This window comes from Heteronotia binoei, chromosome 4 (assembly GCF_032191835.1).
Source record: "Heteronotia binoei isolate CCM8104 ecotype False Entrance Well chromosome 4, APGP_CSIRO_Hbin_v1, whole genome shotgun sequence".
Taxonomy (NCBI): domain Eukaryota; kingdom Metazoa; phylum Chordata; class Lepidosauria; order Squamata; family Gekkonidae; genus Heteronotia; species Heteronotia binoei.
This window is the reverse complement of record NC_083226.1, coordinates 112,473,838-112,501,818: the sequence shown is the minus strand read 5'-3', so window position 1 is coordinate 112,501,818 and position 27,981 is coordinate 112,473,838. Positions and strand designations below refer to the sequence as shown.

At 44.5% G+C, this 27,981-nt stretch overlaps 1 protein-coding gene across 1 annotated transcript in view; it reads right to left on the bottom strand.

The window, feature by feature from the left end:
- Positions 1 to 27,981, bottom strand: part of LOC132570134 (uncharacterized) — a 92,009-nt gene that overhangs the window by 11,462 nt on the left and 52,566 nt on the right. The window contains exons 6-8 of the mRNA XM_060236568.1: positions 24,687 to 24,865; positions 3,261 to 3,418; positions 385 to 427 (exon numbers count right to left, since the gene is read on the bottom strand). Of these exons, the coding sequence (XP_060092551.1) occupies positions 385 to 427; positions 3,261 to 3,418; positions 24,687 to 24,865 (380 nt within the window). The remainder of the gene's footprint in view (positions 1 to 384; positions 428 to 3,260; positions 3,419 to 24,686; positions 24,866 to 27,981) is intronic.

Here is a 27,981-nt window from a genome sequence, read left to right as displayed (position 1 = left end):
GAGTTAATGTTATGGCATCACTTCTGGGTAAAACCTGGAACATCAGTCTTCTCTAGGAATTGCTGGAAACTCTATGGTTTCTATCAGAGAGTTTCTGACAATTCCTAGAGAGTTATGATATTCCTTCTGGATAAAACCATTATGTGAGTCCTCTTTAGGAAAAATTGGAAACTCTCCCTGGTCTCCTGCTGATTGCCAGGTCCTGCTGAGCAAGCCTACCTCAAATATGCATACAGGAACAGAAAGGAGGAGACTTCAAGAATACTCCTTTCTCACAATCCAGTTGAATAGCCTATCTCTAAAAGAATAAAATGTTGTAATTTACTTTATTTATAGACTGCGAACTCAGTCATGACATTCTCACAGTAGCTATTAAGGCATTACCTGATGAACAGGATGCACAGCCTTTTCCATGGCCTCCAGCCACCTATGAAGGAAAGATGAAAATAAGTCTGTTTGGGAGGAGATTTATCGCTCATGGTATTTTATATTTATGGGGAAATGGTACATACACATACACACTTTGGATCTGGTATGGGAATAAGGTGAACTACAGATACTGTACATAAATAAATACTTGCTCAAGCCTACTGTAACGGGCACCTAGCTGCTGATGCAGTTATACTGATCTGAGAACCTTGATTTACAGGACGTTCAAATGGAATTCTACTGTTGACCTGAGGGAATGGCAGCTGAGAGTGGCAGTTAAGAAGAATGAAGGATCAAAGGAGAGACTAAGCTAAGGAAGTAGAAGCAGTAGTCCTTCCTTGAAGGAAATAGCTCCTAGGAAAGGATGGTAATCTCTAATCTTATATCCTGCCCTCTCCACAAGTGGACTCGGGGCGGCTGACAATCAGTTCAAAACATTTACAATTGTAATTTAAAATGATAATATAACAATTTAAAAATACATTTTAAGGTGCTGTTCAACCTCCGTATAAGAGGGATCTTCTCTCTTCTGGCAGTGATCCTCTATTGATCGTAATTCTTTAACAGTGTAGGGTGGCAGTCCTCTCCCGGTTTAGATGTAAAAGGCCTGCTGAAATAATTCAGTTTTGCAGGCCCTGTGGAATTGAGAAAGATCCCGCAGGGCCCTTATGACCTCCGGAAGGGCATTCCACATTTCTGATGCTGCCACTGAGAAGGCCCAAGTCTGTGTGGAACACAGTCTGGCCTCCCTTGGTCTGGGGATAGAGAGCCAGTTTGGTGTAGTGGTTAAGTGTGTGGACTCTTATCTGGGAGAACCGGGTTTGATTCCCCACTCCTCCACTTGCACCTGCTGGAATGGCCTTGGGTCAGCCATAGCTCTGGCAGAGGTTGTCCTTGAAAGGGCAGCTGCTGTAAGAGCTCTCTAAGCCCCACCCACCTCACAGGGTGTCTGTTGTGGGGGAGGAAGGTAAAGGAGATTGTGAGCCGCTCTGAGACTCTTCAGAGTGAAGGGCGGGATATAAATCCAATATCTTCTTCTTCTTCTAAGTTTTGCATCCCTGAATGCAGTGCTCTCTGGGGAATATATGGAGAAAGGCAGTCCCATAGATAGGCAGGCTCTCGACCATATAGGGCTTTAAAGGTCAATACCAACACCTTGAAGCAGACTTAAAACACAATAGGTAGCCAGTGCAGCTCTTTCAGCACTGGTTGAATGTGCTCCCCTCGAGGGAGCCCCATTAACAACCGCGCTGCAGTGTTCTGCACCACTTGAAGTTTCCGCATCAGGGTCAAGGCTAGCCCCATATAGAGAGCATTGCAGTGATCTATTCTCGAGGTGACCGTAGCATGGATCACCATTGCTAAGTTTTCATGCTCCAGAAAAGGGGCCAGCTGCTGTACCCCTTTGAAGATGGAAAAGGCGGATTTGGTAGTGGCTGCTACCTGGGCCTCCATTACCAAGGAGGGCTCCAGGAGCGCTCCCAAACTCTTGACCTTAGGGGCCAGTATCAGTGGTTATCAAGTGTTAAAGAAGGAAAATTGGAATCTGTATGTATATTCCTGCCTCCACAGACTTTAGTAATTTTGTAGCAAATAAGCTTATTGCCTGTATATAGTTATACTAAGTTTCCCTAATTTCTGTTGCCTTTTTACCTGCCACATTTAAAACTGAACCCCCTGACAGTCTGACTTGACTGTTCCCCATAAAAGTGAAATAAAATAGTTTATGTGTTGTGATTTAATATCAGCCTCTCATGTGCCATAATCAAAGCTATACCAACAAAGAATTTTTTTTTTATTCCTTCGCATCCTAGGCTGAGTCAGAACATATTTTATATGTTTAAACAACTGTTACTGGGGTGGGGGCTGCAGGTAGGGAAACAAAGAAGAAAAAAGAGCTGCTACACTAAGAGGGGGGGGGGGAAGGAAGTGGGAACTATCATAACTACACATTTATGTAAAGGAAATGCTGAAGTTAATGCAGTGGAAAAGAAAAAGAAAGATACTAAGGCTGACAACAGACGGCCAGATCAGGGCAGCATCAAGCTGCCTCAGAGGAGAGCCGGCTAGAAATAGAGCAACCAGGAGCTTCCCAATGACACTTGAAAGATGGACGGGCTGCAGGCAGCCCAGGGACTGACTGGACACTCACGTGCCCTGTCCATGGTTCCCCAGGCACTCTCTGGGTGCTTCCTGGCCTTCCAGATGGCCGGGGAGGTGCCTCAGAGGTGCCCTGGCAAAAAAGCACCACTTTGAAAGTGGTGCCTTTTTGAGTCGGCTCCTGGCAAGCCGGTGCGACTCAGGGGCAGGATGGGGACAGCAGGCAGATATGCACGTATGGATGCACTTTTTTTGATCCACCTGCCTCCCATTCCTGGGGCGACTTAAAATGCCTGTCTGTTATCACCCTAACATTCTCAAATAGGATTCCCAACACTGCCTCAGCAAATGTTAGGGTATTTGGGGAATGGTGCCTGGGAGGATGTGATGTCGCTTCTGGGTCTGTCTCCCCTAGTCTCCCCCTAGGCTGACTCCTGTAGTCTCAAAGGCCACAGAGACCAGGGGAAATTCTCAAACTGTTTATATAGCGGGCATTTTCCCTTCTACTCCTCCACTCTTCAGGGGTGGGGAATTTTAGTTGGTCCTAATTTTAAAAGGTTCATAACTTGTTTTTTTTATTATGTGCTGGAATAGTTGAAAAAGGAGTCCTAGAAATAAAAAAAGACCACCCAAAGTTAAATAAAATGAAAAGATTCATAAAAACGAAATGCTGATACTAAAAAACTGAAGAAAAGGAAGACACAAATTAATGTTATAAGCAGATTGTTTACCTTTTCATCTCTTGGTTTGATGTGGCACAGAAATAGAAAATCCTGTTTCCATTCTGAGGGCTACACTTAAATACAAAAGGTTTGCCCAGGCTGGTGTCCACCCCAATTTCAGCACCTTCTAACTTGGTTACTTCCAGTGGCCTGCACTTTCCTTCATCCTGTATTGATAAAGGCAAGAATGATCTGGATCAAAAGCCTAAGGGACTGTTATTTTGTATTATTTAAAACACTTTTATGCTACCTTCCCACCCAAACACAGTCCCCAGGATGAGAGACTAAATAGAAATGGCTGGAGAAACCTGTCCCCCACATAATTTCAGCCAACATCTAAACAGATTTGTGTGCAAGTGATAAGGCTGCCAATCCCTAGGTGGGGGCAGGAGATCTCCTGGTTTGGAGGCCTTCCCTCAGTTTGGGGTGATCAGAAAATTGGGGGGAGGGAAATGTCTGCTGGGCACTCCATTATTCCCTATGGAGACCGATTCAATATAATGGAGAATTGATCTGTGGGTTTGGGGGGGGGGTGTTTTTTTTAGGTAGAGGCACCATATTTTCAGCATAGCATCCAGTGCCTCTCCTCAAAACATGCTCCAAGTTTCAAAAAGATTGGACCAGGGGGTCCAATTCTATAAGCCCCCCAAAAAGTTGCCCCATCCTTTAATTATTTCCAGTGGAAGGAAGGCCCCTTTAAATGTGGTGGCCAGAACTCCCTTTGGAGTTTACTCATACTTGTAACCCCCAATGTCTCCTGACTCCATTCCCAAAGTCTCTTGGCTCCACCCCCAAAGTCTAATGGCTCCACCCCCAAAGTCCCCAAATATTTCTTGAATTTGACTTGGCAACCTTAGCAAGTGACTAGTGGATCTTTTATCACCACCCACTGGTTCAAATCCCTTTCCTTCATGTTAGGGCAAAAACTGCATACCTCTCCAGTCACATGAGCAAAAAAAAAGTTTCAATGCTCCTGCATTGCATTAAAATAGTATGTCCATATAATAGATCAGCTGTTTTTCTAGAATTCTAGATTTATATTTTATTTTAAAGGTGAGTGTTTTTAATGAGCTGAAGTTTTAAAATGAAGTAAAATATTAAAAATAAGCACTGTTCACTGAAAGGCAGTATCATGTTGTGATATCTATCTATCTATCTATCTATCTATCTATCTATCTATCTATCTATCTATCTGTCTGTCTGTCTGTCTGTCTGTCTGTCTGTCTGTCTGTCTGTCTGTCTGTCTGTCTGTCTGTCTGTCTGTCTGTCTGTCTGTCTGTCCGTCTGTCTGTCAACTTGTTCAAAGGCCTGCATCCCAGTTTTGTGTTAGTGATTGCAATAAAAAACACTTTATAGTATTGCTACAAGCCAAGATAATTTCCAGTTATATTCTCCTTCCCTTCTTAACAGCCACAACTTGTAACAGCAGATAAAACCAAACAAGAAAGGACTCTGCTATAAAGTTCCATGTGAAGTACATTTACCTGAGAATAGTTCTCATACTAGGAAACAAGCTTCCCTAGCAAGCCCCTTTCTGAACCTACTGCTTCATCATGTATGCATCCTCTAGTTTTCAAACATGGAACATGCAGCTTCCTAGTCAATATACTACGCTTTGTGCTAAGTGTCATCATTAGAGCACTAGAAGAGATGGTAAGAATCATGCAAGATAATGATTTTCCAAAACTATATGACAAATAAATTGTACTTGAACCTTCTCAGATCAAAGCTCAATCCTTAATCTTCTGTATTTGTTTGCTTTGTGGTATAACTTCAATGCCAATTTTATCACTTAAAATAGAAATACAACAGGAAAAACACCTTTCATAGGCAATCAATCATAAAAAGATATAAACCAGCTATTTCAAATTGGGATCCAACTCTCACCCTAGCTTCATATGATAATTTCTCATCTCTGAGTCATTATGACATTATATTGTCTGCTCTCATCAACCATCTGTTGTAAACTCTGCAGCTATTATTTTTGCATTGATGGCAGGGGTGGAGGAATTTGGCTAGAGAATCAGCAAAGATGCAGATTCAAGCTAGACCTCCTCCGTCCCTGCTGTGCCTGTATGTAGAATGTTGTGATGCAAAGTAAGGTATCTGAACCATTAGAGAGAACAGCAACAGCTAGAAGTACATAAACAAAGTGTGACCCTTTTATCCTATAATATTTAATTTGGAATAACATCCCTCCCCTGAATTTGTATTCATAATCACTACTGATGTTTAAATTTACACATCACATATCTTGAAAGCATTAAGAAAGGTTGTTTGATTGTGACTGCAAATATAAAAATTAGCTGAAGTGTTTTCATCTGCATTAAGAAGTCTCAAGCCCAAATGATGTCCATATGCATGGAAAGTGTAAAGTACTGGGGTCGGCGCAGTAAGAGACCAGAGTCGGAGAGTGATTTCAGCAAGCTTTACTTCAGGAACACCAACACAGACTGAGCTCTATTCAAACCTCCTGCTCCTTTATACAATTCTTGCCCCCTTCTGATTGGACCTTAACTATGTACATGGATTGGCTATTTACAGAGGCCTAAGGGCCTATCAGGGTACAGTATGAGCCTAGATGTTGATTGGCTATACTTATGTTTCAATCCTTCCCCTGATTGGGCACGCTTAGGCCTTCTCTGGAACCCTGGTGTGGAGTACAAGCTTGGCTTGTTCAGCTTCCCTCCAAAAGTAACAGTTCCCTCCAAAAGTAACAGTTCTCCATTTGAACCTAGGACACAACACCCCTCCCCCCATAGTTCCAGCTATCAGGTGACATAGTCCTGGAGATATGCCGGAGGGCGGCGGTCTCGTGTCGAGCGTCGGAGCTCCGAGGGGACTGGGCATTCCGACTCGGTTGGTGGTTCCGCGGCTGCAGAGCTGGAGACATCTGGGACGGCGGCCTCGGGAGACCTGGGTTCAGCTGCGTGGTCGGGGGTCTCCTCCTGCTGGGCCGAAGCGGGCTCCGCGGAACCCTGTTCTGTGTCAGGCTCACGGGGACTTACGTTGTCCGGATCTGGAGCCTCTGACCTTGGCTCCCCGGCAGGCAGGCGACCACGGAGTTGGTCGATGTGTCGCCTCAGGAGATGTCCATCCTCCAAAGTCACTGCATAGGAGACCGGTCCGGTGATGTGGTCCACCTTTCCAGGGAGCCAGGCGGGGCCAGTGGTGGCATAGTTCCGTGCCCACACTGTCTCACCTGGGTAGAACCCTCTGGGGGCTTTAAGGTGTTCCGGCGCCGGTCGCCTGTCTGGCGCTCGGTCAGGGTGCAGCTTGTCCAGCAGGGTGGTGATGCGGCGGCCCATGAGGAGTTCGGCTGGACTGCGACCTGTGGAGGCGGTGGGTGTGGTCCGGTAGGCCATTAGGAAACACGCCAAGTCTTTTGGCCAGTCTGAGGGGCCCAGACGGTTCAAGGCCTCCTTTGCCGTGCGCACCATCCGCTCTGCCTGGCCGTTGGTGGCTGGATGAAACGGGGCAGAGCGAATGTGCCTGATGAGGTTCCTGGCTAAGAAGTCCTGGAACACTGCGGACGTGAATGCTGTGCCGTTGTCAGTGACGATGGTCTCCGGCAACCCGTGGGTTGCAAAGATGGCCCTCAGAGCCGTGATGGTCGCCTGCGATGATGGCAAGGGCACCTGGACCACCTCCAACCACTTGGAGTATGAATCCACTAGTATGAGTAGAGTCCACCCATGGAAGGGGCCAGCAAAGTCCATATGCAGTCTTGACCAGGGGGTTTTGGTGGATTCCCATGGTTGCACTGGGCCACGTGGGGGGTCAGGCCTTGACACCTGGCATGTCGGGCACCTTTTAACCCAAGCCTCAATTTCTGCATCGAGGCCGGGCCACCAGACATAGCTCCGTGCGAGAGCCTTCATGCGGACTATGCCCGGGTGTGCCTCGTGCAGGGCTCTAAGCACTTGGTCTTGCAAGGGTTTGGGGATGACGACTCTGTTGCCCCATAGTAGGCAGCCTTTGTGGGTGGATAGTTCATCTTTCCGGGCTGCAAACGGAGTAAATTCCGGCCCAGTCGAGCCCTTGGGCCACCCCCTCCCCACCCAGTCCAAGACACGGGAGAGGACTGGATCACGAGCGGAGCGGGCAGCAACGTCGCGGGCGAGCAATGGCCTGTCCGGAAGCATGTCCATCAGTAGGATCTGATGAGCCGGGGCTGGATCGGGATCCACGTCAGGCAAGGGCAAGCGGCTCAGGGCATCAGCATGGCCCATTGCCTTGCCCGGGCGATGCACTAGGGTGTAAGTGTAGCCGGCTAGAAAAATGGACCAACGGAGGACCCGTGGGGACAACACCTGAGGGGTCTGCCAGTCTGATGCAAAGAGGCCCAAGAGGGGTTTGTGGTCCGTATAGAGGGTAAAGGGCCGGCCGTAGATGTAATCATGAAATTTTTTTACACCGGCCACAACTGCCAACCCTTCTTTGTCGATTTGGGCGTAGTTCCGCTCCGCCGACGAGAGGGTCCGCGAGTAGTACGCGATAGGGACTTCGGTCCCATCAGGGAGTCGGTGGCCCAGAACTGCCCCCACGCCATAAGGGGATGCGTCGCATGCCAGGACCAAGGGCAGGGTCTCGTCGAAATGGGCAAGGACGGAGTTGGACATCAGGAGGCCCTTGATATCCTGGAAGGCTTTAGTGTGCTGGCGGCCCCACGCCCAGGGTCGGTTCTTGTCTAGAAGCCGGTGCAGGGGTTCGGCCACCGCTGCCTTGTGGGGGAGAAAAGCATGATAAAAGTTTAGGAGGCCGAGGAAGGCCTGGAGTTCTTGCTTGTTGGTGGGCGCTGGAGCATCTCTGATGGCACGCAGCTTGGCGTCGGAGGGATGGACCCCCTGGGCATCGATGGAGAACCCCAGGAATTCCACCCGATCCACGTCCAGGAGGCACTTCTCCCGTTTGACCTTGAGGCCGGCTGTTTCAAAACGTTGTAGGACTCCTCTAAGGCGAGCGGCGAATTCTTCAGGCGAGGCTGCCGCGATCAGCACATCATCGAAGAATGGAGTGACTCTGGGAAGTCCTTTTAAAAGAGAGTCCATGAGTTCCTGGAACAACCCCGGAGCCACACTCACGCCAAATTGCAACCGCTTTACTCTAAAGGCCCCCCGGTGGGTCACAATTGTTTGGGCGTTGGCCGTGGCCTCATCCACCGGCAGCTGTTGGTAAGCTTGGGCCAAGTCCAACTTGCCAAAAAATTTTGCGCCGGCTAGGGTGGCTAGAACGTGGCTGACGATGGGCACAGGGTATGCGTGGGCCTGAAGAGCCTTGTTGAGGGTGCACTTATAGTCTGCACAAATCCGCACTTCCCCACTGGGCTTGACTGGAGTCACGATGGGAGTTTCCCAGGTAGCGTGGGTGACAGGCTCTAGTATTCCCTGTGCAATCAGTTTATCCAGTTCCTCCTCAATTTTAGGCTTGAGCGCGAATGGAACTCGCCGCGCTTTAAGCCTAATAGGCCGCACTGTGGGGTCGAGGTGTAGTGTAACTGGGGGACCCGTGTAGCAGCCCAAGGTGCCATCGAAAACGGCCGGGAACTCTTTACAAACCTTGTTAAAGTCCACTCCGACAGTCTTATTGACCCCCCTGATCTCTATTCCCAGGGGCTTGAACCAGTCAAGACCCAAAAAGTTTGTAAGGTGGTTCTTGACCACTAGCACTTGTAGCTGGCCCTTGAACCCCTTGTATTGGACTGGGACCGGGCCCACTCCCAAGATAGGCACCTTATTCTTCTGGAAGTCCACTAAGGTAAACCCCGGGTCCCTGAGACGAGGCCTCAGCCTGGTGGGGATTTTAAAAAATGTCTCTGCCGCTATAATAGATGATGCTGACCCAGAGTCCACCTCCATTTGGCAGGGCATCCCCCCGATCCCTACATTGACCCGGATTTTGGAGGGCCTGACTGGCGAGGGTAGGTACTGTACCGGGTATGGGTGGGCGTGGAGAGCGTCGGTCTCGAAGTTTGGCTGGCCTTCGGAGTGCGCAGATCTTTGTGGGACGCGTGCTCGGGATGTGGATCTGCAGGCACAGGCGATGTGGCCTTTCTTGTTGCAGAGTCGACAGGTGGCATTCCGGAATCGGCAGGTCTTTCGCTCGTGCTGGCCCCCGCAGCTTGCACATGCAGGTGGTGTCTTGTGTCTCATGCCCTGTGGGGCATGGGTGGTCTTCCTTCCTGCTGAACGATAGCCGGTTTGTAGAGCTTTGTCCTCGTCTGAGTCCTCTGTAGATGGTTCAGGGTTGATCTAGTGTGCCGCAGCCTGTCTTGTCAGCCGTGGCTCTGCTGATCTGCCCTTCTCCCAGCTGGTGGCCACATCGATTGCCTTTGTTAGGTCGCACTCGGAGAGGGACAGGAGTTTCTGTACTAGTTTTTCGTCCCTCAAGCCCCATACAAACTGGTCGAGAAGGGCTTCATTGAGGTCTGCGAAACTGCATCGGCTTGCCACCCGGCGCAGGCTTGTCAAGAACGCCATCGTGGTTTCGCCTGCCTTCTGTGTCCTTTGTCGGAAGTCCCAGTGCCGGGTGAGCTTGGTTGGCTGGGGCTGGAAATACTTCTCCAGAGCACTGATGATGTCATCCACCGGCGTCTCTGAGAGCTTCCTGGGTTGGAGAAGAGCCCTGGCTAAGTCCACGGTCTCCGTGCCACATGTACTGATAAGCAGAGCTCTCTGCATGGTAGTCTCTGTAATCTTCCGGAAGGTCAGGTATGACTGGAAGCCTTCGACCCACGAGTCCCACAGCTCGGGGCGATCCCCCACTGGGACCTGGGGATTGGGAAGCCTATGTAAATCACACTGCAAAAGATTGGGCTTTGGTAGATGCCACACAGGCAATCTTAATTAGGAGGCAGGGGACAACAAGAAGACAGCATTTCGAGGACTGTGATTGGCATATGAGGACATATGGGGTGTAATGATCTTTCAGACTTCAGTTTTCTTGACTACTGCAGTCTGTCTTTCTAATATTAACCACAGAGCTTATGCTACTAGACTTGATCAACAAGATATCAATAACTGCATTTATTTGCTCCTTTTTGATCTTTCTTTCTTTTTGTGTGTGTTGTATGTATGCAGTTTTATATGCAGAGCCTGATAGGCATTTGTAGGATCAAGTAACTGTTCATCCTTTCCCTGATATCCCCTTAATAGTGTCTTATGAGAACTCAGGCTGCAAGTGACCCAAACCAGCCAACTATTCTGCCCTAGAGAGTATAATAAGCCTGTTAGATCTGTTAGAAGCAATCAGTTGTTCATTGGAGGGGCCAAGTCCTGGTCTAGCTCCACTTTTCCTCCTTAAGCAGATGATCAGTGCCATCAAACTTTGATGTTAGAATAGCTCCAGTTGTTTAATATCCAGTTAGGGGATCTGTACATGCAGCAACCTGCTGTATGCATGTGTGTCTGTGCATGCCTGCAGACATATTTCTGCATGCAATTTATCCTTGCTGAACCAAGATCATCTGACTTAGAGAAGAAACAAACTGAGATAATGAAAAAGGGTTTCCTTAGACAGAGTTTTTGTTTTGATAATGGATGCCATAATAAGACCAAGGAACTCTGGCAATTATTGGGCTAAGTAATCTGTTAATAGCTGATTAGAACAGCTCTATTGACCTACATTAGTTGAATGAATCCTAGTGGTATTATGAAATACATAATCTTTCCTGTCTTGCTTTTATGCCAGAGTTGTCATTTCCTATTGAGTTGCACAAGATCTTTGCCTCAGGGTTTCCTAGAGGCAATGGACTTGTACACCTGTTGGAATGCAAAGTACTCTTTTAAAGAGCTGAATATATCAACTTTTGTGAGCCCATCCCTACTGGTAAATAGCACAGAAACCTATTTTAAGTTTTTCAGCAATGTGACCTTTCATTTCTACTACTTCTCATGTCCAATCTGACATCATAACCAGAAGAGCATAAAGTTGGAGTTGAAAGGTCATGTTTGATGCTCTTTGCTATGTGTGCTCTAGACTAAGCAAACAAGTTAGCTCCTGACTCAAAGTAACACATCTTTAGTGTGCTAACAGTCTATAGTTGGGAAGTTATTTTGTAGAAAATAAATCCCACCCTCCAATTTCAGGTCAGTAAATGAAATATTTTATGTGTTCCCTGCAGTTACAGGTTTAGATTTTCACTTCTTTGCTTTTATTTTCCTTTTCTTTCCTATTGCCTGTGTTACTTAAGCACTACCTCCAGTCTTTACTTTAACAAACAGACAGAGAGAGAGAGAGAGAGAGAGAGAGAGAGAGAGAGAGATAAAGAAAACACAGCGTTGGATTCTGAAGAAAATTCATGAAAGGAGCTGGTAGAACAGATCTGGGGGAAGGGGCTTTCACCCAATTCTCCCACCTCTCTATGGCCCTTTGTACTACCGTATGTTTTGCTCTCAAGAGTCCCTTGAACATCAGGACAAGCAGTAGAGTGCTAACAGAAGGGGAAGATGGCCAAAGAACTACTCTGCAAACTCCTTCCTCAAGCTTTTTTGCAGAATCCAACCCTGCCGAGATAACTAGATTGAGAATACCTTGTAAGAGGCATCAGTCTTTTAAGTATCATATCCTTATATACCATATAGCCTTGAGCATTTTGTACCACAGCAACTGGTAATTGCCAGAAGACAGTAATATTAGGAATATTTAGAAACCACAAACTCTAGAAAGTAATTTCGTCTACACTTTATTACTCCCCCCCCCCTTTTTTTTTTTTTTTGCTATTTCTCCATTTCCAGGAACAGGCCCACCTCTACTGGGAAAGTCACCCCTGGATTTACATAGGAGTTACAGGATACCCACTTGAGAACCCATAGAGTCAGCAACAGGGAAGCCCACCAGGACAGTGGCAACAAAAAGAACTACTATAATAGCAGCAACACAGTTACAAGCCCTTTAAGGCCCATTTCAGTCACTGCCAACAGTTGCAGTCAGTTTAGCCAGGGCAGTGGGAGGGAGAAAGATGCAGGTGCAGCCCAAAATTCTCCTAAGGCCACATGAGACAGCTAGATCTCATGAGACTTCAAGGGAATCGACTGAGCATGTCCAGCGTGTTCCATTACCTTCATGGGGAATGTACAAATAGCCCAGTAAGGAGATGGTTAGGTTTTCTCTCCAGACTGCCCAAGAGAGACCTTGTAGAGAGGAATAGGAACTGCAGGTTCCATTTTTGAGGGTGTACAAGCTCAAGCAGCACAGAAAAGGACTTGATAGGTAAAGGAGCTGTTGAGAGCAGGGGCCCCTGAGCCTCACACCCCACCAACTTTTTCAGTTAATGTATGTGCAAAACAAGATTAATCCATGGCCCTTGTTGGAGAAAGGATATCTCAAATCCTGTGCTTTTGAGGGCCACTATATTCTCCAGACATTAAACTAGAATACTTTGTCTTCTTGTAATGATCAGGTCCTATAAGAAAGAGAAAGTAATAGCTTCACAGATATGGGACACATGCATTTGGATGGTGTGAGATGAGTGATGAAGAAAGGATTAAGAATGAATGTACCTTTGAAAGAACTGCTCAAGTGCAGGATTGATTCAGGTTTTCTGAGGGGGGTGGTGGGGAGAGGTATTCTGATCCTTACACTAAGTATATCACCTTTGCCATTGAAGGGTTTCTGGTGTCCTAGGCAGCCCGTTTATTTGGGTGTATGCATAGCTTCAGTGGCCTGAGTGAGGACAGAAACAGGCAAGGAAGGAGCCACTATCACTGCCACTGGCTGAGTGGCTTGAAGCTGCTGGCTGTCTGCTCTTCCTCCCCCCCCTCCATTGGGAAAGTGGGGACAGGAATGGGCAGGCCAGGCAACCTCTCCCTACCCTCCATCGCTGCTGCTGACCATGCAGTACATCTTGGTGATGGCACTGGGGCTAGGGACGACACCTAGGGCTTCCACTTGGCTGCCATGGTTGATCCAGCCCTACCTGGGATCTGCTCTGACCCTTTTTTGATGCCCCCTAGCCTTCACAAAGAGTCGGACTCAACTGTGCGACTGAACAACAACACCCCCTCATGTCCATGGTAATTTCCTAGAATTACTGTCTGTTTATATCTTCATCACCATTGTCTTTGGTTTTTCTACCCTATTTGCCCTTTCTCATTCAGAGAGACAGTAAACAGTAGCTTTTGCTACTTGATGCTTCTGATGTTGCTGTCTCACTCCAAAAGTGAGTGGCAACAGCTAACAGGAGCAGCTGCTGCCAACACCATACTGAGAAAGAGAACAAGCGAGTTGCAGAGGTTGCTATTCCCTTTCCTGGCTTCCATCAACCCTTGCTTATCTGGGGAGGGGGCCCAGTCTCGCAACTGCTGCACAGCATAAAAATTAGGCCATTGTGATCGTCATACTAAGCAATGAAAAATCAGGGGTTGGCAGTCAGCCTTCCTCAGACTCCCAGGCCTTGGCAGCTAACCAGTGATGGCAGGTCCTGACCCTGTCAGGTTGCTAGGTCTGTGATGGAAAATACCTGGAGACTTTGAGGGAGGATCCAAGAGAGGGTGGGTTTGTGGAGGGGAGGGGCCTCAGCATGATGCAAGGCTACAGAGTCTACCCTTTCAAGCAGCCATTTTCTCCAAGAGAGCTGATTTCTACCAGCTGGAGATCACTCGTAAAAGTGGTAGATCTCCAAGCCCCACCTGGAGGCTGGCAAACCTAGACCCTGGCCATGTAGACAGACAGCCATCTTTTCCTTTTCCTGAATGCATGGGAAACAGCAACACACTAAAATGTCTATTAAATATAAATAACATCTTATCGCTTCTTTTCTTCATAAATGAAACAAGGGAAAAAAAGAAAATGTCCTTATATTTTCATTAAAATTTGGCAGGGTGTAGGAAGGTTGAGATGAAATTGCTCTGCAGGTGGAGTTTGGTTTATGGCCCATCAGGTGACCAGCTCTCATATACAAAAGCAGTAAAGTAACAGGATGTAATGGATTTTAAACCACCACAATTCTTATGTTTTCTTTCTGTCTTGTATCTAGTTCCTTCCCTAAGGATTTATGCTGATGGCATCATTTCCTGGATTCCAGCCATACAATTTAGCACTAAATCAGAATGATAAGTACTATTCCAAGGAGGCTTCACTACATTGTATGACATTTTCAGCACTGTATGAAGTTTTGTGTCCCTCACATATATTATGCCACATCCACTGAGCTTTTCTATGCCTCTGGTCTGCTACTTGGACTAGTGCAGCTACTGACACAACCCTTATGTGTCTTATGGAATCAGCGTGTGTGAGACTTGAAAACTCTTCTACTTGGAAGCACCCTTCATCTTATTGCGAAGAACAGACAGAAATCCAAATGTGGCTTGTGAAAGCAGGTCACTCCACCAGGTTTTATTCCACTTGTGATAATTTTGCTTTAAATATTTCTTTAGTAGTTGCAGTATGTATTTCTAAATAAACATCACTCCCCCAGACTACAAGCATAATTTCACTGAGCCAAAGTATTATCTCACTATCTATATATTTCCCTGACTGGGCTAGGTGTTCCAAAGGTTAAAGGCAGAGAGAGGAACCAGAGGGAGAAAGAGGCAAAAAGAAAGATCCATACAGAAGACTTTTCTTTTTGTTGAGCAGTCCTCTGTTGCCTTCTGCTCAAAGGCAGATTGGCCCAGTAAAATGATCCACAAGCCAGCTGAGATGGGTGGGCCCTGCTGGAGCTGCTCATCTTGGACCTGGTCAGCAGGTAAGTTAGGGGCCAATCCATCCTTGTTTCTTGTGAGGACAGACTGAAAGAGGAACCAGAAGAATGTTCAAATAAGAAAAAGAGGCCCCCTTCTCAGACTACCACTTGAAGATTTCCAAAATAAGGAGCACATCATGACATTAAGAAGATAAGGTATGATGTGTGTCAGAACATTAATAGTGCTTAATTAGAATGCACAGTGTTTATAATGTATTAAGTCATGTATTAAATTTAAAAACAGAAACTACATTTTAATGCTAGATAAGGAACAGTTCCTTGAAGTAAGTTGCAAGCAACAGCTAACAAGGAGAAGAGGGGGCCTGAACAGATGGCTTGACACCAGTTGGCAACATGGTATAAAGGGAATCTGGTCAGATGTACATTACAAATTGCCCATAGGTATAGCTTGTTGTCAACAAGAAGAAATTAATGGTGGATTTGGGAACTCAGTTTCAGATCCCCCCCACCCTTAGCCATGCAGATTTTGGTAACTGATTCTCTGTCTCTGCCTAAACAATCTAATAGGGATGAGATATTATATATTACTTTCAGACTTAAGCAAAGAGTCAAGCACACATCTCAATAAAAAAAAATGAAATGTAAATTTATTTATTTCATTTATACCCTACCTTTCTTCCCAATGAGGCACCAGAGTGGCTTATGTAATACTCCTCTCACCTGTTTTTATCTTCACAACTGCTCTATGAGGTAGGTTAGGCTAAGTGTGTGACCGATTTTGCACCAGGGCTTGTTCCAGGTGGAGAGCCCTTTTGCCCCCGGAGCTTCTCTCGGACTGATTTCCCACTTGCCTTAAGCCGCTCTCATGCTCCTTTCCTCAGCAGGGCTTCTGTCCGATTTCACACTATCTGCCCCAGGGCTGCAACTAGCTTCTGCTTTATTGCTTGGCAAACAGAAACTGGTTTTTAGAGGTTTTTGTTTGCCGTGCGAAGCTAGTTACAGCACCAGGGCAGATAGTGTGAAATCGGATGGAAACCCTGCTGAGAAGAGGAGCATAAGAGTGGCGTAAGGTGAGTGGGAAATCGGTTCCTGTTTTTGCACAAGCTGCCACAGAGCTGCGAGTTGGCATGCTGCTTTTCTGTGGCAAGCAGAAACCACTTGTAAGAGGATCTCACTTGCTGTGGAAAAGCAGCAGGCCAACTTGCAATTCTGGGGCAGCTTGTGAGAAAATGGAGAGAAGCACCGGGAGCAAAAGGGCTCTCCACCTGGAACAAGCCTAGTGCGCAATCAGTCTGTGACCAACCTGAAGTCTTTCAGCAAACTACCAAGACAATTTTTCCCTGTATAATTGTAGTGAAGAATTTTTCCCTGTATAATTATTGTAGGTCTCAGCCACTGATGAATATTTATGGTGATTCCCACATAAACACAGGTTCTTGCAAATAAGACTGTAAGTTACTTGGAGTCTGGTTTGGCCCCATTCCAAAAGTGATAACTATAATTAAGACTGTAAACTCTTTGGAGTTTGGTCCCACTTCAAAGTCATAGCAACAAACAGGATTATAAGTTTTTTGTATCCAATCTATTTATCCTTGGACCCAAGGAAGATTTGAAACAGTGTACTGTATTGACCCACTGTAATCCATACTTTATATTTGGGATCTGTTTGTAGTATATTTGTAAACAAATGATTGGCTATTACTAAATAGTCTCTTGTTATGCCTGGAGTAGTGTATTTTTGATTTGTATTCTCCAAGCTGCGGTCCTTTGTTTTGACTTTTATGGCACAACAGGGCCTCGAACTGGATCTCTCAGAGCCTAGTCCAACATTTGAGCCACTATACTAAAGGGGCTTTATTTAGAATAGAGACCTCAGGTCTATGATTCCCTTATCACTTTCACTTAGAATTGCATTTATCATCAACTATTTTGTTAATGGTTGTAAAAAATACATTCAATGTACATGCATTAAGAGCTAGCAAGCACCACACTTCTAATGAAATGTTGTTTGGAGACACAAACACTGAAGTTTCCAAGCCTCAGCCCAGTGGCACCTTTAAGAGCAACAAAGTTTTATTCAAGTGTGAGCTTTCGTGTGCATGCTGCTGGACTCAAACTTTGTGCTACTACTTCAGACCAACATGGCTGCCTACCTGGATCTGAAGTTTCCAGTTCTCTGGAAAATATCTATGATCAAAATACTCCACCTGCTGGTTGCAATTGGAAATGAACATTTGAAACTTCACAAACAAACCAAAACTGAATCAAGGCCCATTTTAAGCATGAGACTGGCAAGGTGCAAAACAGTTTCTCTCCAAGACTTTGCATGAGCTCAGGGTCTTGCATAAACTGCAGTGCAAGAGCTACAGATCTCTGACATGTAAACTGATCATGACAGCTGCTTTGGACAGGTTTCCATTTTACCAAGAAGAGGAAGGGTTTTGTTTGTTTGTTTCTGTTTTACTTTGCCAGCCTCATGTTTAAAATGGGCCTATTCATTCCTAAACATCAGGGCTTTTTTGGTAAAACCCCCCCCAGCAGGAACTCATTTGCATATTAGGCCACACCCCTGATGTCACCACTGTTTCACATAGGGCTTTTTGTAGAAAAAGTCCAGCAGGGATTCATTTGCATATTAGGCCACACCCCTGGCACCAAGCCAGCCGGAATTGCGTTCTTGTGCATTCCTGCTAAAAAAAGGCCTGCTAAACATTATAAGCAACTGGAACTTTATGAAGAAACAGGGTAAAATTATAAATGAACAAATAAGATGTGCAGGGGGCATCTCGCTTTCCTGTCTCTATGATTTCCTCTTTTCCATTCTTGAAAGCCCCAAAACCTCTCTCCTTTTCCTATTTCCTTCTCTCTTTCCTACCCACCAGACATCCTACTTTTATCTGTTCCATGTCATTAACTTTCTTGTCCTTCCTCCCTCTGGCAGTAGGGCTGCAAACTAAAAGTTGGGAAATTCCCAGAGATTTTGGGTGTGGAATCTAGGGAGGGTGGCATTTGGGAAGGGGACTTCCCTCATATAGTTAGCCTCCAAAGCAGCCATTGTCTTCAGGGGAACTGATCCCTGTATGTAATACTGGGAAAAATCTGGCCCAGTTGCATGGTTCCAGTTGCCAGGCTGAGTTGTGTGGTGATGGCTGGATGGGGCCCAGGAAATCGGTAAGAATTTACAGGAGACACCTCACTTTCCGTGTATTCTCCTCCCTACACAGTTTCCATTTTCTCTCCTCTTGGCAGCCTTCACATCCTCAACTTTCCATTTTCTCCTCTCCTTCCCATCCACTCAGAAATCTACATGGTTTTATCCCCCCGTCCCTACTCTTCAGCAATATTATACATATATAGCTCGCCTTTGTCACAGTGGGGTTCCAAAGCAGCTTACATCATTTTCCTCCTTTCCATTTTCTCCTCAAAAGAACCCTGTGAGGGTGTTTGAAGAAGTGGGCATTCACATGAAAACTTATACCCAGAATTAAACTTTGTTGGTCTTAAAGGTATAATTGGACTTAAACTTTATCCAGTATGGTAAGTTAGGCTGAGAGTGTGTGACTGGCCAAAGGTCATCCAGCAAACTTCCATGGCAGAGTGGGAATTTAAACCTGGGTGTCCCAGATTACAACCTGATACTCTAACCATTACAGCATTTTGGCTTTCATGGGGTGGATGCTATTGAATATTAGCAAGCAGCTGTCAAGCATGGTGAAATTCCATTGATAATTAATTGTGTAAGGGTCCTGCCTAACCTGGTCTGTGAAACATCATGGAGGATCCAACTTTCTTAGCTTGTTATTCTTTCCCTTCCCCCGTCTTGCTTTATGGCTTATAATTAGAAGTAGTGAGAATTAAAACCAAGTAATCAGCACCTTCCCATACATTCTGGTAAGGGGGTGAGAGACATCTGGAGAAAGCAAGGACACAGTCCTGATAACGCTATGGAAATGTAGACATTTATGATAGTTTACGTGTGAATGCTACCCCGCAACCCCATCCCTTGGAATCCCTTTGGAGTAGGCCTTGAAAGTATTGTATCAATGTGTATTCAGCATTACTCTCAAGAACCTGTATCGGTCTATCAATAAACACAGTCTTTGTATCAACTTTGACTTGTCATTGAGCCCGCATGCTTGACAGCAGCCAGTCTGGAGGAGTTATGGAAGTTATGTGGTATTATGTCACCTGGTGGTTGCTGCCAGACCTGAGGCCAAGACAGCCTTGGAAATGGCCATGCATCCTCCACCTGCTGCTTACTGACAGAAACAAAAGCTTACAATACTGTTGTGTTTTCCCAGCAGTGGTCTCTGAGGGCATTCATTTCTTAAACCTGCAGGTGCTCCTTACATCATTTAGGGAACTTAATCACATTTTTTATTTTTCAGATTTCCCCACAAACTTTGGGGCTTTTCTCAGGTTTGTAGAAGGTTTTGTCTTATCTACCTCCCCAGTTTCCAGATTTAAATATCCGTAGATGCAGAAGTAGGCTTGAAACTCAATATCAAAAAAACTAAGATCATGGCATCCGGCCCCATCACACCTTGGCAATAGAAGGGGAAGATGTGGAAGTAGTGACAGACTTCACATTTCTGGGACCCAAGATCACTGCAGATGGTGACTGTAGCCATGAAATTAAAAGATGTTTGCTCATTGGGAGGACAGCTATGGTGAACCTAGGCAGTATAATAAAAAGCAGAGACATCACCCTGCCAACAAAAGTCCGTATAGTCAAAGCGATGGTATTCCCAGTAGTAATGTATGGCTGTGAGAGCTGGACCATAAGGAAGGCTGAATGCAGAAGAATAGATGCTTTTGAGCTGTGGTGCTGGAGAAGAATCTTGAGAGTCCTTTGGACTGCAAGAAGATCAAATCAGTCTTAAGGGAAATCAACCCTGACTGTTCCCTGGAAAGTCAGATGCTGAAGCTGAAGCTCAAATACTTTGGCCGCCAAATGAGAAGGGAGCACTCACTGGAGAAGATCTTGATGCTGGGAAAGACAGGAGGCAAAAGAAGAAGGGGATGGCAAAAGATGAGATGGCTGGACAGCATTACTGATGTAACAAACATGAATTTGAGCAGACTTCAGAGGATGGTGGAAGACAGAAGGGCCTAGCGTGACTTTGTCCATAGGATCGCAAAGAGTCGAACTCGACTGTGCGACTGAACAGCAAAGATGCAGAAGAGGCTGAAGTTGACCAGTTTTATGAAGATCTACAACACCTTCTAGAATTAGCACCAAAAAAATATGTCCTTCTCATCATAGGGGACTGGAATGCCAAAGTAGGAAGTCAAAAGGTAACTGGAACAACTGACAAGTTTGGCCTTGGGGAACAAAATGAAGCTGGGCAAAGGCTAATAGAGTTTTGTCAACAGAACAAACTGGTCATAGCGAACACCCTCTTCCAACAACCTAAAAGGCGACTCTACACATGGACATCATCTGATGAGCAACACAGAAATCAGATTGATTATATACTCTGCAGTCAAAGATGAAGAAGCTCCTTACAGTCAGCAAAAACAAGACCTGGAGCTGACTGCGGCTCAGATCATGAGCTACTCATTGCAAAATTCAGGCTTAAACTGAAGAAAACTGGGGAAGCCATTAGGCCATTCAGGTTTGACCTTGATCACATCTCTTATGAATATACAGTGGAGGTGAAGAATAGGTTCAAGGAACTAGAGTTGATAGACAGAGTGCCTGAAGAAGTATGGACAGAGGTTCGTGACATTGTACAGAAGGCAGCAATCAGCACCATCCCACAGAAAGAGAAATTCCAGAAAGCAAAGTGGCTGTCTGATGAAGCTTTACAAATAGTTGAGGAAAGAAGGAAACTGAAAGGGAAATGTGAAAAGGAAAAATTCACCCAACTGAATGCAGATTTTCAGAGAACAGCAAAGAGAGATAAGAAGGCCTTCCTGAAGGAACAATACAAAGCAGTAGAGGAAAATAACAGAATGGGAAGGACAAGAGATCTCTTCAAAATAATTGGAGAAATCAAGGGTATGTTTCGTGCAAAGATGGCCATGATAAAAGACAAAAATGGTAGGGACCTAACAGAAGCAGAAGAGATCAGGAAGAGCTGGAAGATTACACAGAAGAATTATACAAGAAGGATCTCAATCTCCTTGACAGCCATGATGGTGAAATCACTGACCTCGAGCCAGACATCCTGGAGTGTGAAGTCAAATGGGCCTTAGAAAGCATTACTAACAACAAAGTGAGCGGAGATGACGGTATCCCAATTGAGCTATTCAGAGTCCTAAAAGATGATGCTGTTAAAGTGAGGCACACATTATGTCAACAAATTTGGAAAACGCAACAGTGGTCACAGGATTGGAAAAGGTCAGTTTATATTCCAATCCCAAAGAAGGGTAACGCTAAAGAATGTTCAAGCTATCGCACCATTGTACTCATTTCACATGCCAGCAAGGTCATGTTAAAGATCCTACAAGCTAGGCTTCAGCAGTATGGCTACAAGCTAGGCTTCAGCAGATTGGGAACTACCAGAAGTTTCGGAGAGGTAGAGGAACTAGAGATCAAATTGCCAACATTCTCTGGATTATGGAGAAAGCACGTGAGTATCAGCAAAATGTCCAGTTCTGTTTCATTGACTACGCCAAAGCCTTTGATTGTGTGGATCACAACAAACTGTGGCAAGTCTTAAAGAGATGGGAGTACCAGACCACCTCACATGTCTCCTGAGAAACCTGTATAAGGATCAAGAAGCCACTGTCAGAACATGATATGGAACAACTGATTGGTTTAGAATAGGAAAAGGAGTTTGACAAGGATGTATATTGTCACCCTGCTTATTTAATTTATATGCAGAGTGCATCATGCAGAATGCTGGCCTGGATGAAGCACAAACCGAAATTAAGATTTCTGGGAAAAACATCAACAGCCTCAGATATGCAGATGATACCACTCTAATGGCAGAAAGTGAGGATGAAGAACCTCTTGTTGAGAACGAAAGAGGAGAGCACAAAAGTAGGCTTGAAACTCAACATCAAAAAACTAAGATCATGGCATCCGGCCCCATCACACCTTGGCAAACAGAAGGGGAAGATGTGGAAGTAGTGACAGACTTCACATTTCTGCGACCCAAGGTCACTGCAGATGGTGACTGTAGCCATGAAATTAAAAGATGTTTGCTCCTTGGGAGGACAGATATGGCAAACCTGGGCAGTATAATAAAAAGTAGAGAAATCACCCTGCCAACAAAAGTTCGTATCGTCAAAGTGATGGTATTCCCAGTACTAATGTATGGCTGTGAGAGCTGGATCATAAGGAAGGTCAAGTGCAGAAGAATAGATGCTTTTGAGCTGTGGTGCTGGAGAAGAATCTTGAGAATCCCTTGGACTGCAAGAAGATCAAATCAGTCAGTCCTAAGGGAAATCAACCCTGACTGTTCCCTGGAAGGTCTGATGCTGAAGCTGAAGCTCAAATACTTTGGCCACCAAATGAGAAGGGAGCGCTCACTGGAGAAGATCCTGATGCTGGGAAAGACAGAAGGCAAAAGAAGAAGGGGATGGCAAAATATGAGATGGCTGGACAGCATTACTGATGTAACAAACACAAATTTGAGCAGACTTTGGAGGATGATGGAAGACAGAAGGGCCTGTTGTGACTTTGTCCATAGTGTCAAAAAGAGTCAGACTTGACTGTGTGACTGAACAACAACAACAAAGATGGGGGCATATTGAGAATTAGCAATATTGATAAAGAAGCTAAACAAAAAAAATGATTTATTTAAAGATTCAGACAAGTGTTAGTTATAGGTAAAAGGACTCTCACATTTTAAAGGATACTAATTATAATGTATTTATTTATGTAATTTTAGTCCACCTTTCTCATTGGGACTCAAAGTGGATTTTATAGAGTGAGTCAATACAGGATGGGATATTCAACAAACAATTAAATAGGATTTAGGTTGTAGAACCAACCAAAGTCTAAAAAACAGAACTGAAGCAAAGCATAAGTGTTACCATGACACATTAAATGATGCAAAACTGCACAATAGGATCCAGCCCACAGCAAACTATACACAGTATAAATTAACCACAGTCCCTAATAATTTATCCAAGTAACTTTGTGAAGCCTTTTGTACAGTGCTAACTTGTTGAAAACACAGAAAAACCCTCTTGAACAATTCAGTTTTGCCTTGTTTGAGGAAAGCCAAGAGAGCGGGAGCCTCCTTGACCTCAACTGGCAGGTCATTCCACAAGATGGGGGCATGTGGAAGGATAGTTGTTGATATTGTCCATTTGCAGGTTGGCACCTGCTGAAGGCCCAGCTCAGATGAACAAAGCTGTTGTGACAAAGCATAGGAAGAGAGATGTTCTCACAGATATTAAAATGAAGGGCTTTGTATGTGATAACCAATATTTTAAATTGAGTCTGGTAACTGATGGGCAGCCAGTGGAGTGTTTGTAAAATGGGAGTAATATGCATGCTCCATCTAGCTCCCAATAATAGCTGAGCTGTGGCATTCTGCACCATCTGGACTTTCCATATTGATTTTACATGCATTCTATAAATACATATTGAATAATAATGATGATGATGATGTAATGAAACAATTGTTCATAATGTATTCATCTGTTCCTCCAACTGTACCCAGAGGTATCCACAAGTGGACCTCCTCCATTAATCTCTCTGTTGGGGGAAATTAATAGCCAAATTGGATATACTGGGCTGGATTCCATGATCTATGGCCACCTCCCCTCTCCACAGGAGACATTTACGATCCTGGGAAGGTTTGTTCTTGGAACTTGCAGGGCTTTTTTTGTAGCAGGAACTCCTTTGCATATTAGGCCACACACTCCTAATGTAGTCAATCCTCCAAGAGCTTATAGGGCTCTTATTCTAGGGCCAACTGTAAACTCTTGGAGTACTGGCTACATCAGGGGTGTGTGGCCTAATATGCAAAGGAGTTCCTGCTACAAAAAAAGCCCTGGGGACTTACTAATAGCTACACTATCTGCGTAACTACAGTGAAGAGAAAGAATAAAGCAAAATCACTCTTTTTCTCCCAGGATTGGAGCCCTGCTCACACAACAGGCAAAAAGGGCAATCCCATTCACTTCTGCCTTTCCACTACAGCCACCTGACCAACTGGCAGTATCATCTGAAATGTCACTCCTCTATGTGATCAAGGAAATAGGAGTAAGAATGGAAAAGGAGTGCCTAAGTGTTGGACTGCTGCTAAGCAATCTCAGAAAGAAATGAATGTGTGATCAGGGTCAAAAACACATTTATTCATCTGGAAGGAAGGCTAACTACTCCTTGTTTTCATTCATGTGTCCCGGGTTCTGTTTTTGGAAATATCTTTGATATTCAAGATAGAAATTGTGGGTATCCCTCTACACTAAATTTTATGGAGATGGCCCCTTGAAGGATATTTTGTGGGAGATCACTTTTTGCTGCATCTTTGATTCATGTGTCTATCTGCTTTTACTCAAGCTTGTTGCTTTGCTTAACACTATGTGCTCTAAGCAGATGGGAGTTGAGGTTGTGCATATGAAAGCAAACCATAGCAGTTTGGTTGATGCTGTCATACATACAGCAAGGAGCAAAGAAGAAAAGGAGAATGCACCCTATCAAGAATGGTACACAGTGGTGTAATATATTGGTTGGCATATGATCTGAACTTGTGCTGGGTCAAATCCAGCACAAGTTCAGATCATATGCCATCCAATATATTTCTTCATTAATTTTGCCAGACTTGTGAATACTCACCTCTTGACTGCTCATCCCACAGACCAGTTAACCAATGCATGAAACTCACCTTTTTGTGTTTGTAATAGTAGAGGTAACCATCATGCTTTAGCACAAACCATCTCTTCCTCCAGCCCTTCAAGATTCCTGACTGCGTCCGTTTGTGCAGATATCCTCGACATGTTGGACGAGGGGTGTTGGGATAACGGCTGATATCTGAGCCAACTAACATGGTCAAGATATCTGGACCTGAAATATTCCATTACAATTTGTGACAGTTAATACCAACATAAGAACATGGGGGCAGCTATCCTAGATCAGACCAATGGTTCATCTAGTCCAGGAGCGGCTAACAGTAGCTCTCCAGATGTTTTTTGCCTACAACTCCCATCAGCCCCAGTCATTAGCCATGCTGGCTGGGGCTGATGGGAGTTGTAGGCAAAAAACTATCTGGAGAACTACCATTGGCCACCCCTGAACTAGTCCATCATTCTGGTTCCAACAATGGCGAAATAATGTGCCCAGAAGACCTACAAGGTGGGCAAAGAGCCCAAATTTCCCCATTATTGCCTCTCCTGCACTGGTATTCAGAAGATTACAGCATGTGAATATGGAGGTTCCATTTAATAATTGTACTTAATACCTACTGATAGATCTGTCCTCCATGAACTTGTCTAATCTCCTTTTAAAGCCATCTAAACAAGTGGTTATCACCACATCATTTGCCTATCTTGAATTCACTGGGTATTAGTTTCATTAGGTGCCCATGAGTTGTAAACTAGGAAAATCAGTCTTCTACTCCATGTGATAAAAGGGCTAAAATGAGGTGTGTGTGTGTGTGTGTGTGGGTGGTGTAATTTACCAATCAAAGAGTTGTTTTTTAAAAAAATCCTCCCTTCAAGAGGTTAATTCACATATGGCTAACAGAACATAATCCATAGTGTACACTAAACCATACTTATAAATAACACAATATTGAGTAATAATTGTTACATAATAACTATTAGGTTTTCCTCCCATGAGATGAGGGTTTGATGTTTATGACATAGTCTGTAAAAACAGTAAGAAGTAAAAGTAAAAATACTGAGTAATGTAATCAAATACAACCAGCAGAAGCACCCCATATCAGCAAGGTCAACATGCACACAATGGGCCACCCTCAGCTTATAATTAAAAGTACCCAATGAAGCCCAAAAGGCTTTTTGAAGATTTACTGTCTCTACCTTATGCCTGACAACCAGCACAGATGGTGCAAGATGGTTTTCATTAGGTAGGAGAATCATAATCTTGATGCCACTGTTGAGAAGGTTCTGTTCTGGATAAGCACTCACTGAACTACAGATGGTGGAATAGACAGAGTAGAATTTCTGAAGATCTCTGTGTATGGATACATTTGTGTAGGAGAAGCCAGTCCTGATATCCTGCATCCAAATTATTTAAGAATTTCAATGATAAAACCAGCACTTGGAATCAGTAAACCATTGGGGTTACTACGGATGGGCATGAACCAAAAAAATGAACCATGGCTAAAGCACAAACTGGGCAGTTCATGGTTTGTTTTGAACTAGTTTGTTTGACAGCATCATTCCCAAACACAAAAACAAACTGCCTTTTTTTCAGGTTCAGGTGGTTCATTTTTGTGGTTCATTTTCCAGACAGCCTGATTTAGATTCAGTCAATTCCTAGGCAATGCTGGGGGTGGACTTGTGGAGAGCCCTAGAATACTGATAGCTTGACTGACAGCTCTGGGAGCTAACCACGGAGCTCTCATTCTGCTCTATGGGAGCAGATTATATACCAGTATAATATCACACCCTGGGGGCACCTGTTTTGGGGGGCTATAATTTGAACATCCCAAATCCAATTTTCATCAGTCTTGGAGGGCAGATGGAGGACAGCCAGTGGGTTTGGCATCTCTAACTCATGAGGAGGCTGTTCTACCACCTCCTGAACCAAACAAACCAAAATCTGGTTAGGAAACTGAAAAGTTCATTAAGTTCATGGTTCGTACAATCAAATGGACCATGAGCCAACAGAAGCCACCATTTTTCCAGTTTGTGTCCATCCCTAGTGGTTATTGCAAAATTGGTATCATACGCCCATAGTGGCTTTTCCCTTTCAACATACAGCAGCTGCATTCTGAGCTAATCATAATTTCTGAGTACCTCTGGAATGTCACTCCACCTAGTGAACCTTAATGGAAATGTCAGCAAACTATTTTTTTCATATGAATACCACACACACACACACAATCTGAATTCAGGGCACAATATATACTGTATTCAGGATAAATCCTATCCAGGCAGTGACCATTATGCAGAACTGCTTAACTTCGGCAATGTTTAGGTGTGGACTAGCCCTTTAAACTTAATTAGAAAGTTCCTGGTAGGTTGAGGTAGTCAGGAACAAGCAAAGCTGAGCCCCAGTGGTGCTGATGGCTCCACAGAACAATTCAACATAGACCTAACTAGTGACAATGATTATGCTGTATGCTGATTTGTTGCCTTCTTCTGTACTACCATCTTTCAGGCCTAAGCTGACTGGCTCCTGTGGTGCTGTTCTGTAGGATTCACTCAGCTTGGAATCAGCTGGCCGCCACATGGGAGGAGGCATCATTGATTGTCATTGTCATTTTTCACTCTCTGGTCATATCTAAGCAGAAGTGACCCTATAAAGTGTGAAAAGATGCAGCAGGTGAACCTATGCCTGTTGGTTGTTGTCATCTCCCAGCACCAAGTAGAACAGCTCTTGTGGGAACTATTCAGCTGAATTTTAATGGCCTAATCTACTGCTGGAAATGTTGGTGCATTAAGTCCCTTCAAATCATGTTAGACATTTTTTTTAAAAAAATCAAGAATATCTTCACAAACTAGCAAAAGATGTTCCAGTTATAACTCCTTCGTAAGAACTGTTGGCTTAAATTTTAACAGAAAGGAAGCCAGTTTCAGCTTCAAGGACATACTAACGTAACTATGATAATGACAGCAAACCTGCTCTTTAACTAGCCATGATGATATTTCATCATTTCTTCAGAAAATATTGTACACATCTTCATCAAATTTCCCATTTTACTATATCTGTATGGATTTCCTATGATGGCTCTCCTCCCAAGTCTGAAGGTTATTTCCAAGGTCATATGTCCTTCAAAGCATCTTTAGAGCATTTTTCTGTTATTGTTCTTTTAATAAGAATCTTAACATTCATATTAAGGCCAATGATTTTTCAAAGGCAGCAATGTGCTTTGAAGACATTTTTAACCTGCCCCTAATCAGAGGAATATTTAACTTTGAGAATATCATTCAGGTTTGGAAAAAATAACATTGAACTTGGATTATCTTTTTAAAAACCTCTTTAGTAAATAGATA